General features: G+C 41.6%; 1 protein-coding gene across 8 annotated transcripts in view; it reads right to left on the bottom strand.

Moving 5' to 3' along the window:
• fgd4a (FYVE, RhoGEF and PH domain containing 4a) overlaps positions 1–18,136 on the bottom strand; it is a 45,310-nt gene that overhangs the window by 13,801 nt on the left and 13,373 nt on the right. For 3 of the 8 annotated variants that reach the window (XM_005471106.4, XM_025909131.1, XM_005471108.4), the window contains exon 2: positions 7,674–7,757. In XM_005471106.4, coding sequence (XP_005471163.1) covers positions 7,674–7,757 — 84 coding nt within the window. Of the gene's footprint in view, positions 1–4,394; positions 4,546–5,392; positions 5,533–7,673; positions 7,758–11,984; positions 12,284–16,951; positions 17,322–18,136 lie in introns of those variants that run through there. The other 5 variants (XM_005471109.4, XM_013272512.3, XM_025909132.1 and 2 more) reach the window with 5 other exon arrangements.

The raw sequence follows: 18,136 nt of genomic DNA, 5'->3' as shown, positions 1-18,136 counted from the left end.
TGGATTGTTTGTGGTGTCAACAATGAAAACATTCCTCACAGATGATGGCATCACACGGTTGTGCTGATCGCCAGCCTATAGTTGCATGTCCGCTGTGCATCAATGATCTGAATCTTTGCCACATCCCAAAAGTGATGTGTGGTGACTGTGGAAGCCATTGGAGTACAGTAAGCTAATCGTCACGTTCAAGCAACCAGTTTGAGATTTTCTGAGCTTTGCCACACGGTGCATTATCCTGCTGGAAGTAGCCATCAACAGATAGGAACACTGTAGTCATAAAGCGATTGATGTGGCCGGCAACAACACTCAGGATGTAGTGTTTAAACAATGCTTGGCTGGTAGTGTGCCAAGAAAATATCTCCCACACATTACACCACTGCCACCAGCTTAAACCGCGGTGTAAGGTAAGATGGATCCATGACTTTATGTTGTTGATGCCAAATTGTGACCCCACCATCTAAAAGTCACAGCAGAAATCAACACGTTTCAGACCAGGCGACATTTTTCCAACGTTCCATTGTCCAATTTTCATCCCACTTTTATCTTCTTAGCTGATAGAAGTGGCAACTGGTGTCATCTTCTGCTGCTATAGCCCATCTGCCTCAATGGTTTGATGTATTGTGCATTCAGAGACTTTTCTGCATACCTTTATTGTAATAAGTTGTTATTTGACTTACTCTTGTGTTCCTATCAGCTCGAAGCATTCTCCTTTGACCTCTGAGCCATTTTCGTGCAGAGAACTGCTACTCACTGGGCAGTTTCCCTTTTTTCAGACTATTCTCTCTAAACTCCAGAGATGGATGTGTGGGAAAATCCCAGTTTCTTAAATACTCAGACCAGCCCCTCTGACAACCATGCTGCATTCAACGTCACTGAAGTCATCTCTCATCCCCATTCTGATGCTGGGTTTAAACTTCAGCAGGTCATCTTGACTATGTCTGTCTGTCTAAATCTTTTGAGTAGCTGCCACGTGATTGGCTGATTAGATATTTGCATTGCCAAGCAACTGAACAGGTATACCTAATGACCTGGGTGTTGGCTGTATTTTTAGCGGGATGGCTCTGTTCTGGGATACTGGGTTCTGTTGTATATGCAAAGCCTGAGGTGGACAGAGCGACAGCAAGTAGACAGCACTGAATAAGGTAGACGTCAGCGATGACAATCATGATACTGATTAAGACACAAAAAACATGAAAAGGAGGAGATGGGTTGGCGGTGGGTTGCACAGGGGCTTGCAGCTGCACCAATTTTCAAGCAAAAAGATATAGGTTTGCCTTTTTCTCTATGCTATCACTACATTTGATTAATCAGACATACAGTACATAGTTGATGAGCTGATGATGGAAATAAGTGTTGTTTGTATCCTTGGGGTAAGCAACCTGGTCTTCGAGTGAAAGCTTAATGTACTATATACTTGGTGTACCTCTCCAAATGCAGCTTGTTTACAAAAATGTTGTTACTATGTGCCAACTTGGTTCCTGGAGCCCCAGATTTGTCTTTACTAGAGTAATCTTTATCTTACCAATCTTAAAGGGAAAGAGAAAAAGAGTAACCACAAAATCATACAGTCACAATTTCTATTTTAAAGGGTGGACTGTAATTAAAGACAACAAGTCTGGCAACTGTCTGAGTGGAAATGGTCCCACGCTGTGTTTGGGAGGGCTTTCTTTCTAAACATGGCCCCAAAAAATACCAATCAGTTATGAAGGCAGGCCGCAGGAATTTTTCATGATTAGGTGCTTGACTTCCACTCTCAGCCACATTAGAGGTCATAAAAAACATCTTGCAAAACATTATGCACCACATTATAAGTACACGGTCTAAAACGAAGTCTGCCTGCAAATTGCATTTCACATGTGGCATTTATCCTGACTCCTGAGTACAGGAGGTCCAGTGTCCACAGCCCAGCTTTGTTTCCTGGGGTTGTCAGTAACCACGGCAAACACCGGCGGCTCAGGTCTGGATCACCTTTACATTGCAGCCTTTAACCTGAATAGCAACACTTAATATATCTGTAGGTTGTGTCAAGAGAAGAGAGATGTAAACAAAGATATAGATCTGAAAATGCTTAAATGTTTTGCTGTCAGTTATGTAGAAAAAGATTAGATGCTGAGATTTTATATCACATCATTTATCTTTAACCTCTTATCTTGATCAGTAGATTAAGGAAACACAACCAGAGCTGTTACACTGAAAAGAAGGACAAACTCTCCTTGGGAAGAAAGTCCTGCTCCTGGTAACACACTCATTCTGGCACCTTCTCATTAAAACTGTCTTGGCACAACAGACAGCCATGTGCAGTAAATTAGAAGCAGCCAGACAGCGTGCTGCAGAAACACTTTGATTCTAATCCTCATCTGTGTGACGGAGAAGGAGGCCCGCTGTCTGGAGTCGGAACTTGTTGATGTGAAAACGAGATGGATCGGGTGGATGTGAACACAAAATACAACTTAAATGTGTTGCACAGAAAGGAAGGACGAACTCTACCTGCTTTTCATAACTTCAGTGTTTTGGCAAGAAATTTCCTGACACTCAGTTCTGTTGTGCTTTTACAGTAAACAGATAATTTACTTTTACTAGAAACTGAAAACACTGCTCGATCACTACTCCAATCCAGGAAGTGAAGACTTGACTAGTCAAACCGAGACTTGAACTTTTTCTTTGTTGCAAGATTGTGAGGCTTGTAACCATGGTAACTGTCCTTTTACCTTGTGAAAATGCAAAATGCATTTCACTGCATACTCCACGGAGCCCAATGGATCAATATTAATAAATTCAAAGCTACAGAGCAGGAAGAAGAATTAAGAAATGCTCATGCAAAGGTCAAGTACACATGAGAGGTAGAGCGGAGCAAACTTTTAGAAAGTACAACACATCTTTGATTTCACAAGTTTTCCCCAGCAACAGTGTGAATCCACCTCTCTGATGGAGCTTATATCAGAACTGGTTCCCCAACATTAGATTAACTAACCACCTTTCAGCTGTGGAAAATCCCAGCGGTAATTTGTCGAATGGGGGAATTAAGTTTACTACACGCTGAAAGAATCCATCTCTTCAGCGCAAGTATCTTACTCTGCAACAAGAAAACAAGCAATGTCCAAAAATAGTGAATCATCCAAACTAATTCCAAAAATAGCTTTGCTCCAGGCACACTACATTCTTCCAGTTTGTTGTTGAAACCCTATCAAGAACATCACGATGATTTGCTTTTTTAAAAAATATTGTCTTAATAATGTTTCAAGTAGACTTATCACACGCAATACAATTTTGTAAAATGGAAAGATTTGAGGAAACACTGGACAGAAATGATAAAAAGACATACAGCTAGATCACCGGTACCAAAATCAGCATGCCAACACGCCCATGATGACAGATGATACCAAAGGTATATTTTCACCCTCTTAGTTTAGAAGGTTAACAAGTCGAAACACAGACTGTAGTCGAGGCTAATGGGCATGACATCAGGTTTGCAGACATGAATGAATGAAAACCGAGAAGAGAGAAAACATACATCTTGCTTATTTACAGGTGGGCAGGTAGGCAGCTGACCTAATCGTTCTTACGTGATTGTTCAAGATATTTCTACCATCTGACACCACCTTGTTTGAGCACTGTCACCTGACAGCACACCTGTCCGACCTGACTTTTATGTTTTCCGCGTCTCTTCTTGTGTGTCATGTTCTTTTTGGCCCTCTTGACACAAAATATGTTGTGATACTTAGGTGTGAGAGCTCGGGGTGAAAAACAAAAGGCACACCCGACTGTGCGCAAGCAGAGGAGTGGCTGAAATAGCTTGAAACTGAGCCTTCGTCTTCTGCCGTTACCCCAAGGGTGTGACAGAATTTCCTTCTGATCAACAAGGAAATTCTGAGTATTTTTTATTTTAACATTTTCTGCTTCATCTTTGTAAACTCTGTGACATTTAAAAGATAGTTTGGGTGGCTTCTACACAGTCACACCAAAGTCAAGGAACATGAGGGAAGAATGAGGATAAAAAACGAGAACAGCAGCCTTTAGAAAAATCTGTCAAGCTTCAGTCCTCACTTGGCTATGAAGAAGTTTGCAACTGTAACTTTATGTGTAAAGTGCGTTTGTAGGCCATTCTTATCTTACTTGTATGAAAGGCTCAGACAGTTTAGAGTGTAAACACTGCAACACTCCCATAAAAGATAAAAGAGCAGCATGTGCATGAAAACATGAAAGACCGCTTTCACCAAAGTGTCATCACACAGTTTTATTTAACACCTAAAACCGAACAAAGCAGATGACACAAAACATGAGAAGAAATCTATATCTCGATAACTATACTCTATACTCAGCAGAGACAATCCAAGGATGACTATTCTGCCAAGTTTGGAAAAAAAACCCAACAAAATCCCAGTGAATGAACTCACCCTGTGTTTGAGATAGACCGGAAAACAGCTGCAATGTCGATCTCTACTGTTGTGTGTTTGAGAGCGCGTGTGAGTGTGTGTGTGTGTGTGTGTGTATCCCAGAAGAGCTGAAAGTTTAGGACCCGTGTAATCTTCCCAGGCGGTGCTGTTGAGAATGACTCAGCTCAGCAGGGAGATTTACAGGGTAGGAAAAGACTCCTCCTTCACTCTCGCTCACACACACCCCTTATTTAAGTGGCTTTTAAAAAGTACTGATTCACACAAACCGAGAGTTGCACACACACCAGCACACACACACTCGCATACACAAAGACACCTTCAAATGAACTCTGTACCTTTAACCTCACAGGAACTGCACGTTTAGACCTTAAAAGGTACGAATCCATAGAAAGAAAGAAAACAGACACAAATGCCTGTCAGAGCAATATTTCTCCAGAAAATTAATAACACATTTCAGAGAATAGAAATAAATGCAGTTTAAAGTTAGGGTATAATAAATTATCCTGCAATTTGCAGGTACACTGAAGGGTTCTCCAGCTTCCTCTCACTTGTGAAACTCATTTTTTACAATCACACAATGAAGCAAACAGCAGAAAGCGAAACAGGACCACTAGCAGAGGACAGACTTGTTTTTAAAAAGCCACAGCACTTCGTCTTCTGTCCACCTCTCTTATTAGTGAAGCACCTGATCAATGATTGACAGCCACCACAGAAAAAAGCAGCCTAAAGAGCTTCACTGCAGTTCTGTCATCTGCCTCCTGAAATCTAATTGAAGCCCCCAAAAAATAAACTTTTATTTAAATCAGCTCGTTCTATTGAGCCCCGTTATTTATGCTAACATATAAAATGGCAAAAGCTAGATAATCCAGCAACGCTTTGACGCAACGGCACGAACATAAACCAAAGCCTCCCGATTAATTGTGAAACATCAAAATTAGGCTTCATTAAAATGAAGCAAGAGCATAACAAATGGAATTATGGGAATAAACTAGATGTACCTTTTACAGAAGTCTCCACTGGGAAGTGCAACTCCGTCTTCTCCATGTTCTGCATCTAACGTGTGCTGCACAGCTGCTCCCTGGTGTCTATGTGGTGAAAAGGTCTTGGTCTTGCTCTGATCTACGTTGCTATGTATCAGCTTTGAACCATCACATGGTTTCAGATAAAAAAAAAAACACAACAACACAGGAAGCCTTAATTTAAGTCATGCTGACAACTCTGTTTGACGTCTTGCTTACTGCAACATGTAAACGCACTGCAGAGCAGCACTGTAGGGAATGATGAGCATTATTTTGTTCCTTCAATAATAAACTAGTTGGACCAGTATAAATTCAGCTCCTGTTTAAATTACCTTTCATGACAGGACTGCAAACCACAACTCACGTCATGCTCACCTTACTTTTGTATGTTTTTTTTTTACTTTTGTATGTTTTGTAGAAAACTGAGAAAAAAACTAAGTTGGTTTGTTTTTTTTAATAAATGCTGTGACTACTCCGAAATATTTCTTTTTATTAACAAAGGAAAGTTTTCTCGCTTTAAATTTCCACCCTGATGTTTTGTGATGTTTTATATGGAGTCCTGACGATTTTTTGTGAGGTTTGCACAAATATTTCAGTGATAAATGTGACTGTATTTTTTATTTTAGCATGACTTTTAATTTAATTATTTTACTCAAGAACCTGTCTCATCCACTATCCATCCTGTCAATCATGTATGCAAATCCCCCCAAGCAAGAAATAAAAAACATACATTGATGAGCCACAACAATAAAACTACTTTTGGCAAAAATAAAACTTGTCTGTTGGGAACCTTTTGGTCCAGGCATTCGTGTGGATGTTACTTTGATACATACCGCCCACCTAAACATTTCTGCAGCAGAAACACATCTCCCCTTGTTATCACCATGACAAAGCTGCTCTGCACTGCAAAAAATGTGGCTTGAACGGCTGGAGGAAAATAACCTTATGTAGTTACCTGGCCTTAAATTCCCAACATGCCAATCCAACTGAGCCAGCACCTTGTTGAGAACAGGTCCTGTGTCTGTGCACTCTTAGGTCACAGCTGTTTTGGCAACACAACAGGACAACTTACACTATATTAGGCTGATCAGTGCACAAATTGGAAGGAAATGTCATTTTGTTTACTTGGTTTCAAAGAGTCAGTGAGACAAGCATACCCTGGTTACTTAGTGCATGTAAACATCCTTTATAAGGACAAAGGCTTTCTGCTTGATCGTTATGGTTACATTTATTTGATGAAAAACTGAGCTGTGAAACGAAAGCTTTTGAGACAAAGTCACACAAACTGCTTCACAGCCACAAACATACATGCACACACGTATGCACACACTCCAAATAGCACTACCTCAACCATTCAGCTTGAGAGTGCGTTGTTACTGTGCACGTATGGCTCCACATTTACAGATGAGGCGTTCAATGCTCCAATCATGCTAACGCAGACTGTGTGAGAGAACATGACAGACAGAGTGACAGTTACAGCCAGCCCTGTGAGCTTGGAGTTGGGTGGGGGGCGTTCAACTGCCCAGACTTTCTTCAGATTACGCTTGTATCATCCTCTAATCCGAGGGCCGTTGTGAGATTACCCCACAAGTCTGCCTCGAAAGACTAGATAATATAACAAAGAAGGAAAGAGACACGGATGAAAACCCAGGTGCAAAAAAGGAGAGGGACTTACAGGCGTGAGCTAGAAAGAAGAGAAAACGAGGAAAATGAAAAATAGGAAGACACAGAGGGCCAGAGGTAAGCGCTCATTCATCAAAAGAAGCAGACCATGAGACACGAGCATGTTTGCGAGCATGAGCGCACACACGAGTCTGATATAAAAATAGAGCAGCGACCCGCAGCGTTCTTCACACCCCTGCATAGCAGAGAGTTACAGGAAGGAGTGTTCATAGTGTCCTTCACAGTATCATCCTCTGTCCTCACTGTGCATATTAACTGATTTTAGTCAGATCCAGAAGGTCTGGCAAAGCTGAAAAATCCATGCATTCTATTGATTTTGAATGCAAATGTGTGTAAATCAGAGGTGTTGATTGAAAAGAGACGATGGACATGTGAACATGGTAACGAAAATCAAGATGATGCACAAACTGGACAAAGTGGACTATACTGACATAATATCCCCTTCAAAAATGGGAGACTAAGAAAGATATGAATACTAACACATCTAAAGTTCGCAAATTTCACAGTTTTTCAAAAAGTCTGTGTGCAAGCACTTGAGAGAAAGACTGTAAAGATAAATGGAGGTGATGTAACCTACCTATGGACTGTTCGATCTTCACCGCCACACAGCTCTCCTCTTCAGTGTTCTTGGACTGGAAACAGGTAGCTTTGCCCTTCCTCTCTGCAGCACAAGATGCAGAGTACAAGATTAGAATAAAAATAAGTTGACAGAATATGTGTAGATTAAGAGGCTATTTTAGAAGTTGACCTGCATATCAGACAGAAGCTTTAAACAGTTTCAGGCTTCCCCAGCTTTTATGTAAAAGGTCCACCATCTCAGAAGTTAAAAAATGAGCAGGAATAGGAACGCCCCCACCCCCCCATAAACGTATACATTGAACAGGAGAGATTCTGAGATCTGAAGCACTCTTGTGGTAGCTGCATTTATCAAGATCTGGAGTACACTCATGTTTGTTTTGAGAATGAATATATAAGCCCTTGGAGAGAGAAACCCTAATTAGTCTGTCTGTGATATGTAGGCCATCGTCAGCGGGGAGAGCAAGCGCTCTTTCAAAACAGCCGTTTAATATGCACATAAAAGATTAAAGAGAAAATAGCTAGTCGTAAAAACAATGAAGACCTCGTGAGTATTCCAAAGCCTCCAAATACACACACACACACACACACACACACACACACACACACACTCTCTGATACAGCAGAGTAGCACAAACACAAACCTATGCCCTCACACTCAGATGTATTGAGCATCAAAGTTGTGCGATAATCATTGCCACTCTTGACATGTAGCAACATGTGCAAATGGCACACAGCAAGACAGAACAGCTGTACTACAAAATAAAACTGGGCTGACTTCATATTTGAACTGTCCAACAATAATAATCTTCTCTTTTCTCGGCTTCTCCCTTTAGAGGTTGTCACAGCGGATTATCTGCCTCCATCTCACCGCATCCTTAGCACCCTGTTCTGTCACACCAACCTCCTCTTTCACTACATCATCAAATATTCACTGTGGTCTTTTCCTTCTGTCTGGCAGCTCCATGTTCAACATCCACTGCCAAACATATCCACTATCACTCCTCTGCACATATCCAAACCAGCTAAGCCCCGCCTCTCTAACTTTGTCCAACCTGGGTTTTCCTTCTGATCGACTCGTTCCTAATCTTGGTAACTCTCAAAGAAAATGGTACAATATTCAACCCTGCCACCTCCAGCCTCACCTATGTGTCAACATTAACCACACAGTAATGATAACGATGAAGCCAATCAGTCGGGTTTTTTGTTCCGCATTCTTTCCAGAAATGTTTGAGAGAAATACCAAGAAGAAAGCATCAGTGTGTCTTTTGTAAACGGCACTACAGCAGAACAATATGACTGATTGATAACGAGTCACGTACCATCAGCGTGCAACAAACTGATAATGATTTTAAACATTTGGAAATTAAAAGAACCACATGTTTGCTCAGAGATTGTGGAGAAATCTGCATTTCCTTGAATGACACGGTCCAAAACTAAGTCAGCCCACACAGACACCTCTGTTTAAATAAAGCTACAGAAGAATTAAACATAATAACAAACTGGGGAAAAAGTTATCCCTTTATTGAGCAGTATGAAGGTTAATTTATAAAATTTGCCCGTTTAAAGTGATTATCTCACCAATGTTTGTGGGCAAGATAATAAATTGGAGAATTTTTAAAGCAACTATCTGTCATTATAATATGGGTTGTAGTTCATTTAATTAATCGATTATCAGAGGCAATCAAATTGTTAATGGATGCATCTTGCTAAGTAAGGTTTAGCACTCAACCCTTTTCGATTGTGGTCACTTCTGACCTGCAAGACAAAGAAGGCAAAGAAGGCAATCTACACTTATTAACAGGTCAGTGGTTTTGTGGTAAATCATCTTCTATTTCATTTCAGTTGCAAAACTGGTGTTGACATAATCCTGCAATGTTTTCAGCTTGTCAGGAAACTACACAGATTAAAAAAAAAAAAAAAAAAAAAAATCACATCCCTCCAAAATACATGACAGGGTAACATAATGAGTCCTCTTACACAAGTGAATTGAATTGTATTACAACATTCATGCCTCGCTTATCGTTTCTCAAACTCAATTCTGAACAAGCATTTAGTGCTGTGTCAGTCAGGATATACAACACAGCAGCGAGTGGACCGAGCTGACATAATGGACATATCTCAGTGGGGGGGTCGTGCAAACGCTGGAAATACAGATGACGTGTGTGTGTGGGTGTGTGTGTGTGTGTGTGGGTGTGTGTGTGTGTCTGTGTGTGAGGGAGAGGGAGAGAGTGAACGGGGGTATAATATCCTGGCGCACGGATTAAAGGAGGGCTTTCTCCACCCACCATCTGGACTCCTCATGACAGGCCTGCCTGCTGTTCAAAGACACACACACACACACACACACACACACACACACACACACACACTTAACAGTATACAAGTTGAACCCCAGTCGAGTTCCCTATTGAAAATATAACAAATGTAATCAGCTTATGAAAAGCATTATGCACACATCTTCTCTACAGAGACTCTACGGAGGCCCCTCCTCCGGCCGACTCTTAGCAGTGTGACCAGAGTCACTGCACGCCTATTGTGTCCTTAAGTGGGGGGATGTGTTATGATGTCAATACTGAGAATAAACTCAAAAGAGAAAATGCCCCACACTTTGGCGACTACACCCAGCCACAAAGGTCAGAGTAATCGGTTTCTGAGATGTGGGTGATGACTGATGGAGGAAAGTGTATCGGCCCTTCTACTGATTTACTCATCATGCTACTGGCCTGAAACTAAAGCTTCCCCTCCCTGTTCATTAACATCCTGTTTTTTTATTTTAAATGTGATGATCTTTTTGTTATAAGTCTGAGCATAACACAACTGATAACCTCAGCAGACCCGGAGACAGCACATATCCACACACAAAGTGAACACTGGTCACCGGCCAGGTAGGATCTGGGAAGTGATTTGGGAGGCGAGTCGCCATAAAGTCTCAATAGTGACAATGAAACCAGAAGCCATATTTATAGTCTCCTATTATGGCAGCGATAACGACAAGTTTACTGAGAGGAGCTGAGAAAGAGAATTGGCCAGTGAGAAGGAATCACATTTACAATAACAGGAACTCAAGCATTTATTAAAATTACTGATTGAGGAAGTGAGAACGCCGAACAGACCTCACACAAATACGTCTGTGGTTCTTGGAAGAAAGTTGCCAGCTACAGTAAACATAAACTACACAGGTGTGAGGGAGTAAATACTGCTACTGACGCATTTTGATCGTTGTGTTTTACAGTTACACGGAATCACACTTGCCAACTAGAATATAAATTTGATGTTCAACAACATAGGTGGCAACCTGCTACAAATTGTTCTCTTGGCAGTCGAGGTAATTAAAAAACAAATTTAAAGGGTTATGATCTAAGCAGCTCTCTGCACTACCAAACTTTAATGCTACCATACAGCAGCTGGTTGCAATGTTCTGAACTTAAATCAATAATCAAAGAGACTGATCAAAACTATGTTGGCACCTCGTCCTTGACAGCTCAGAATGAATGGTCACTGAGTCGCGCCGTTTATCTGGACTTCAGAAATGTGCATCTGCGTAGGTGATATGGCGTATCTAATGATCAAAAAGTGTGCAAACAAACCTTTTATCAGCTCAGTCCTTTGGTTTGTGGTGTTTACATTTACTTGCTGTAGAGCAGCACAAGAACTCTGATAGACGACAGTGACTGAAAACAGCAAATGAGCTCCGACCCAAGTCTGGGTCAGCAGTCAAACACACAGTCACCACCTGTGTTTTCGCCAGCCTTCAACACTGTAAGCAATTGTATAATTCACATAAGGACATGTGTTATAAACTACAGATAATTTTTAAAAAAATGATTAACTAAAAATGGGTTCTCTCTCTCTTTCACCTTCTGCTAGAACAGCAAAAGTTAACTGATGCTGCTAAAAAGTACGGTGCACCCGAAAATATCGGCCACAAGTTCATTCTTGTGTGCTACACCTCTCTGATTACAGTACAACAAACATTTAAAGCTCTGCAGCACCAGGTAAGATTATGAGCAAGAAATAAACGGCACTGCTTCACCGTTCACACGAAAGCTGTGAAAGGCCATTAAAAAAGTTCTTGCATAATTTTTCTTAACACACAGGCTGCATGTCTAAAATGTTTCTTAGGTGACTGTTCTCACACTCTCTTATCTAACAGCACCTGTGTGTTTGGGTTTCTGTGGTAAAGGCAGCGCTTCCTCCCAAGCTTTTTTTAATCCGTGGTTCACCAACACTTTTTCATTTTTAGACCCTTTATTCATTTTGCGTGTCTGTAAATTTTACTACAAAACAATTAGGAAATTTTTTACACTACCTGCCAGCACTCCTCCCAAAAAGAGTTGTGTTTTCCCCAGCCGGGTAAACACAGAATGGTTATCAATCTTATAGTGTCTTTTCCATTCGGGAGTATCCATATTTATAAGAAAATTATAGTCCGTTCTTCACACACACGTTTTCTTCTTGGCTGGTAAGCTCATGTCTGTGTACCCGTGAGAGCTTTGGCGTCTCTGTATCACTGCACAAACCGGTTCCCTGGAAAGTCACCTGGTGGAGCAGACAATTGCAGGAAGGGAGGAGGGACAGGTCGCCCTACAAGATATTTATTCACGGTCACTTTCATGCCTTTCCCTTAGAATGCTTTGAGAGTTGGCGAAGGGGGAGGAGAAAGTGAGAAGACAGAAAAAAGCAAAGGAGGAGTTAAAGAAATGCAATAAATCACTGATGAAGAAAGGTGGAAAAAGGAGTGACTATGATATGGAGAAGTGAGAGATAAAAATGAACCAACTGTAACAGTTCATATTTAGTCATCTGTGGTCATGCAAAATTGTTTTACAACCCATTATTTAACCCATTCTACATTATAATGAACATTTGATCCACCTTGCTGACAATATTTCTCTAAAATGTTATTCACCTTAAACTGACCGCGCAGAGCTGAACCTTAACCTAGTCTCAGTCCTGATATATCTAAGTGTAAAGAGAGGATGCTGCTGATGTAATTCTATGATGATGAGATAAAGATATTATTATTCAAAAGAAGATCCACCCAAAAAGACACAAAGAAAGCAAAGTGAGCTAAGCTTGATATGCAAGGCTGTCCTAGATTGAGATAACTGCTATTCAGATGTAACTCATAAATAATGGAATAGCGTGAATGTATTAGCATGCCAAGTCACACCCCTTTAATCGTATGTTCACGGTGGTGATAAAATGTGTGTGAGCTTTTCTTGCTTGACCCAGAGGATATCGGCTACTGAAAGAGACCAGATGCGTCTGTCTCTGTTCAGTCTCGTTCTTCCATTATGGACAATTACCAGAGAGTGATGGCTTTCTGTCACAGGCATAATAGAGTGAAAATTAAAAGGCCTTGTAAACGTTTTGTGTATTCAAGACAACCAGATGAGACCCCGCGTCTCCAGCTCACGGTGCAAATGTGGGAAATTGACGTAGTTTGTTCTCCATATAATACTTAAAAGAATAAGCTGATATTTCAGGTACCTGAATTTAATGCCACCAATTTAATGCCAGTTTGTTTGGCTTTCATTTACCCCTGACACAAAGTAGCTGCAAAGTGCATCATCCATATTGTCAGGCTTGGTTTCATCTTCGTCAGTCACTGCTTTAGCAGTTACCAGTTTGCTGGGATTGTAAACTGGGATTCCCTTTTGTTTTTAGCTCCTCTTTCAGCACAGACTCTTTGGCTGCTAAATGCTATCTATGCAGATTATTTTATATGGTGAGCAGTATCATGTGCTGTTTTTGCTGAGATCACAGACCTGTGACAGTCTTTGTTTTCAGCTACAAAACGCCACACTTCTTGCCTCATAAAATCTGCACATCACTGTGCCTCTTTGTTTACCACCAGGTACCCTACAAAGCCCCAGCACGTGAAGATAAGCATGATCTGAACATGCTCTCCGGCCCATGTCTAATGAGGGCAGACCAACTGGGTGACTGGATGTGCTGCAATCCTCAAGCTGAACAACACTTGCGACCCTTCCCCCCGTCCCATAGAGACAGGAAGAGATGGAAACTATAGGCTTCCTGTTTGCTGCTGCAGGGATAATCATTCTCTGGAGAAGAATGACTATAACAGACCATTTAAACATGTTTATCATGCCAGATGGCAGACACTAAGTTCCACAACTGATCCAAATAGCTATACCACAACCAGGGATACTTGTAAGAAAAATAAAGTTAGTATCAGAGGGCTATGAGAGCACATAGCTGAGACCCAAACAGCAGTGTACACTACAATCACTGAGAACTGAGGCAGAGCTTGACTGTTGCAGTTTGTGATAACATCAACAGGCCACAGTCTTTTCCTCTGTGTGCCTTTTTTCACAGCATCTTGGTCATCACAGTCACCTCATTCTTCTTGTCATCTCCTCCGTCATCCACATGACCTGCAGGTCTACCTTAAAAAAAAAAAAGACAGATCACAGCTGGTGTGGCAGATCCTCCCAAATGTGTCAATCAATAGCCTGTCTGCCCGATTACCACGCCTGAGCGAGTCCTGGGAGACCTGTGTGTTCATAAATGAACAACAATGCTTATTCACGACAAGCTCTTCATGATAAGCCTAAATCAACTGGATCTGAGGGTCTAACAGATCGAGTGTGTGCTGCATATCAGCCTGGGTATAAAAAGGCAAAAATGTCTATACAAAGTAATAAACCAGCTCTACTGCATACACTATTTGCGTGAATTCAATGTTTGAGCTGCAGAGTCCTTTAACTAGTTTTTCAACTAAAGCAGCTCTGTTTAAATTCCTTGCAAATGGCTCCTTTGTAAAAAAGATTTCTATTAATAACCATTTATATTTACACCACTTTGGCAAAAATCTCACGACTTCCTGAACCTAATTGTAGCTCCAGATCCAAAAATAACCACGTGAGAAATTCCCACAAACTGACGCTAACGACTAAGTTGTTATTGCTCTTCTGATGCTGGCTTCAGTTCATGACGATTAAATCAGTGAAATGTGCCTGTTATGCATCGAGCAGTCAGAGGCGACAGACTGTAACGGATGCCGTGTACACAAGGTGAGCGACAGCACACGGCATTTCTGGAAGGTCGTGGCGGGGCTGGTCTTGTGCCAGCAGCAGTTCAGAGCTATTTCTCACAGTGATGCAATAGATGTGATTCATTTTAATCTGAAAATAACAAAATCCTCAGATTACAATGTGACCTAGCTGTGATCAGCTGTTTAATTTTTACACTTGTTGCACATGTGCTGTAATAAGAGCAATACTACAGTAAAGTGTAGGACAGGTTAACGTCAGCAGTTTTCTTCTTGTTCTTTGTTAGCCAATATTTTGGGAACAAATGTGCCCAGGTCTATAGATCTGCACATTTCTCTTCTATACTCCAAACAATTTCTTCTTTCATTAAATATCTTTGTTTGTCTTACTTTTTTTATTCTTATACATCAAGTAGAGCGTAAACAAGAGAGAATCGTTAATGCCAAACAGATCTGACTTAATGCATAATGGATGAAGTAAATAGATGCTGAATATATTGCCAATCAAACAGTGTGGGTAAGGACTTGTGCCTCAAACAGGATCATTGTGCTCAGCATGAATGAGCCATTCTGACTGGCAGCGGAGCCCATATTCCCAGCACAGACTTGGAATGCACAGAAAACCCCTGCAATCCTGAAAGCAAGCCTGCAGCCGAGCCCAGAGCCAAGGCTGGTGCTGTAATGAGGCAGAAACAGAAAGATAGAAAGCAATGAATAACATTTACCGTGACAAACTTCCTCTATAACCAAGCTGACTATGCTACTAATTTTTTGTCCTCTTTCTTCCTCATTCTGCACGCTCCATTTTTAAACCCACAGAGCAAATAAGCTCGGTCACCTGCTTTTCTGCTCATCTGCATTCACAAGAGCACAACACCTAACCTGACGCTTTTGTGGTTTGTGTCATAAGAGTCTTAACAGAAAGACAAACCGCTCCACAAAAAGAGGATAAAATGACAAGGCAATCAGCTTTATTAGAGCAGAGGTAGCACTGCATCCCAGGGACAATGACACAGCACATTTAGTTTGAGACCAGAACAAGACAAAAAACACGGCACGCAAACATGATCAAAGTAAGCCATATTTGTAGAGTACATTTTATTCACTGTGACATGGCTCGTTATTCTCCTTCCTCTTTTTAACTTCTCTTAAAAAAAAAAAAAAAAAAAAAATGCTCTCTTCAGTTTGGTGCTATTTTTGGTCACATTACATATCTCTTCTCTTCTTTTGACGAGTCGTTCTCCCTGTGAGTTAAGATCTAACTCTGTTTTAATGTGTCTACTATTTTAGATAGCATGCAAGTACAGGGAGAAGAGTTACGAATTAAATGAACTCTTGGATTTACTCCTGGATCTTGGAGGATCCCTCTTACTGGGACCACACAGACACATTGAAGAGCCTGGCTAGTATACGGCCCAATCAATGCACAAGCTTTGACAACCCCCTGCCACTTCTTGGTTGGAATGGCAGCCATGCTCAGAGGAGTTAATCGTTTTAACTGTAAAGATAGCTAGCTAAAGAGTAACGCTGATAGCACCCAGCACACGAATGAAGAGAGGCGACTCAGGTCAAAGCATGAGTGTCATCCTTAGTCCAACAGTTTTATTGGTTAAAAAGCAATTGTGTCTTTAGTGGTTTTAGGAAGTTTAGAGTGAACTACATGCAGTTCAGACTACATACATTTTTATGAGATCAGAGTACAGCTGAAATGACAGGACGACTACAAATCAGAGCAAAATCCACGCACACACTGCCTCACCTATTTTCCCACAGCTCAAATGGGAAGCAGCGTTTACCGACTTTAACAGTCTTTATGTGTGTGTACGTCTAAAGAGGCTCAGTTGGCACTGCCTTAAAGAAAATTAATAGTCCTCTCCAGCCAACACAGGTCATAGCGCAGACAGACAGACACACACACACACACACACACACATACACATACACACACACACACACACACACACACACACACACGCGCATCCTGTGGTGAGAGCTCAGGTTTGTCTTTTGTGATGTGTGCTCCTCCCTTTGTTAACCATCACCCTCAGCAGGTGATTAATGTGTAAGTGTGCAGAATAGCAAACAGCATTTCATACTCTCTGTGGTCATGAACCACACACACACACACACTTTGTCTGTCAGCTCTGTGAACCTACCGCCCTATGCCTACAGTGTGAGCTCGACGGATGCAGGGTGCCGGTGCTGCTTGGTAAACCAGGGTAAAAATAAAAGAGACAGAGAGAGAGAGAAGCACTGACCTTAGAGGAGGTTGTGTCCAGTGAGAATAAAAAGGTGCCTTGTGCCTCTCCCTGTGCTCTGTCGCTCACAGTAGCAGGTTGAGGCTGGTGTTAAACTGCTGCCTCACTGCATCGGTTGCATCCTCCCTTCCTTCTCGCGCGCTCTCTCTCTCCCTCACACACACACAGACACATTTCAACACCCAGTCACCCTGTAGCCTAACCTATTGACGCTTTCCTTCTTCTTTTACCTCATGCTCCGTTTTCTCTACAGCAAATGAGGGTAATCACATTCCAGCGGAGACGGAGCATACGGCGGGGGAGCGATACTCAGCCCCAGAGTAAAGCCCCCTCTGTGTGTGTGAATGTGTTTCTGCATATGCCTGTGCGTGTTGCGTGGACAAGCGAACCCATTGTGTCGGGTAAGGGGAGGGCCGGTGAGAGGGGAAGAAGCCAATGGCCATACTCATCTGCCGCCCCTGCTGCTGGTGGCTATAGCACAATATAGGTGGAGAGCGTGACATGCAACAACCCCCCACCGTGAAGAAAGAGGAGGGTGGGGTTGGGTGGAGGGCGAAAGAAAGACAGTCTGAGGAGAAGCACTGATCTCTGTGTAAAGAAAGTAGAAGCCTGACATAGTGGTTTAAAAAAATTCCAGCTGTCAACTTCAGCAGCTTTCAGACTGACAGCGAGACACAAAATGCAGGTTTGAGGTAAAATAAGGGTGACTCAGTTCATAGACGTGTCAAATAAATCAGTGTCTATGGTGCCTCAAGAGGAAGCGTGTTACAAAAAGATTAGAAAAAGAAACGCTTTATCAAAGGCATTCGTTTACATATTTTTAAAAGCATTGCACACTCTATTGGAGAGAATTAAAAGACTTCAAAAAAACAGAGCCACAAGCAGCGCAAAGCTTTTAAAACCAAGGTCGTTTATGTCCAGTAGTACACCTGAGAGATCAACACGCACTCTGGCTATGAAAGGTCCACCTGGCACGCTCTTCTAACATTTATTATTAACTATAAATTCCCCTGATAATTAGTTTTTTGTAACCCCCTCACTTATTTATTCCAGTATCATTATCAGTGAAAGAGGGACCCAAACAGCTAAAGCGGCCATACCTCAATGTATTTCAGTGGTTTTCATTGTCAAGTTCACTCATAATTTTGTGACCTCTTCCAGAGTGAAACCCAACCAGAATGAAGG

This window comes from Oreochromis niloticus, linkage group LG7, assembly GCF_001858045.2.
Source record: "Oreochromis niloticus isolate F11D_XX linkage group LG7, O_niloticus_UMD_NMBU, whole genome shotgun sequence".
In the NCBI taxonomy this organism is placed as follows: Eukaryota; Metazoa; Chordata; class Actinopteri; order Cichliformes; family Cichlidae; genus Oreochromis; species Oreochromis niloticus.
Note: the sequence above shows the minus strand (reverse complement) of the source record. Positions and strands in the feature narration are given on the sequence as shown.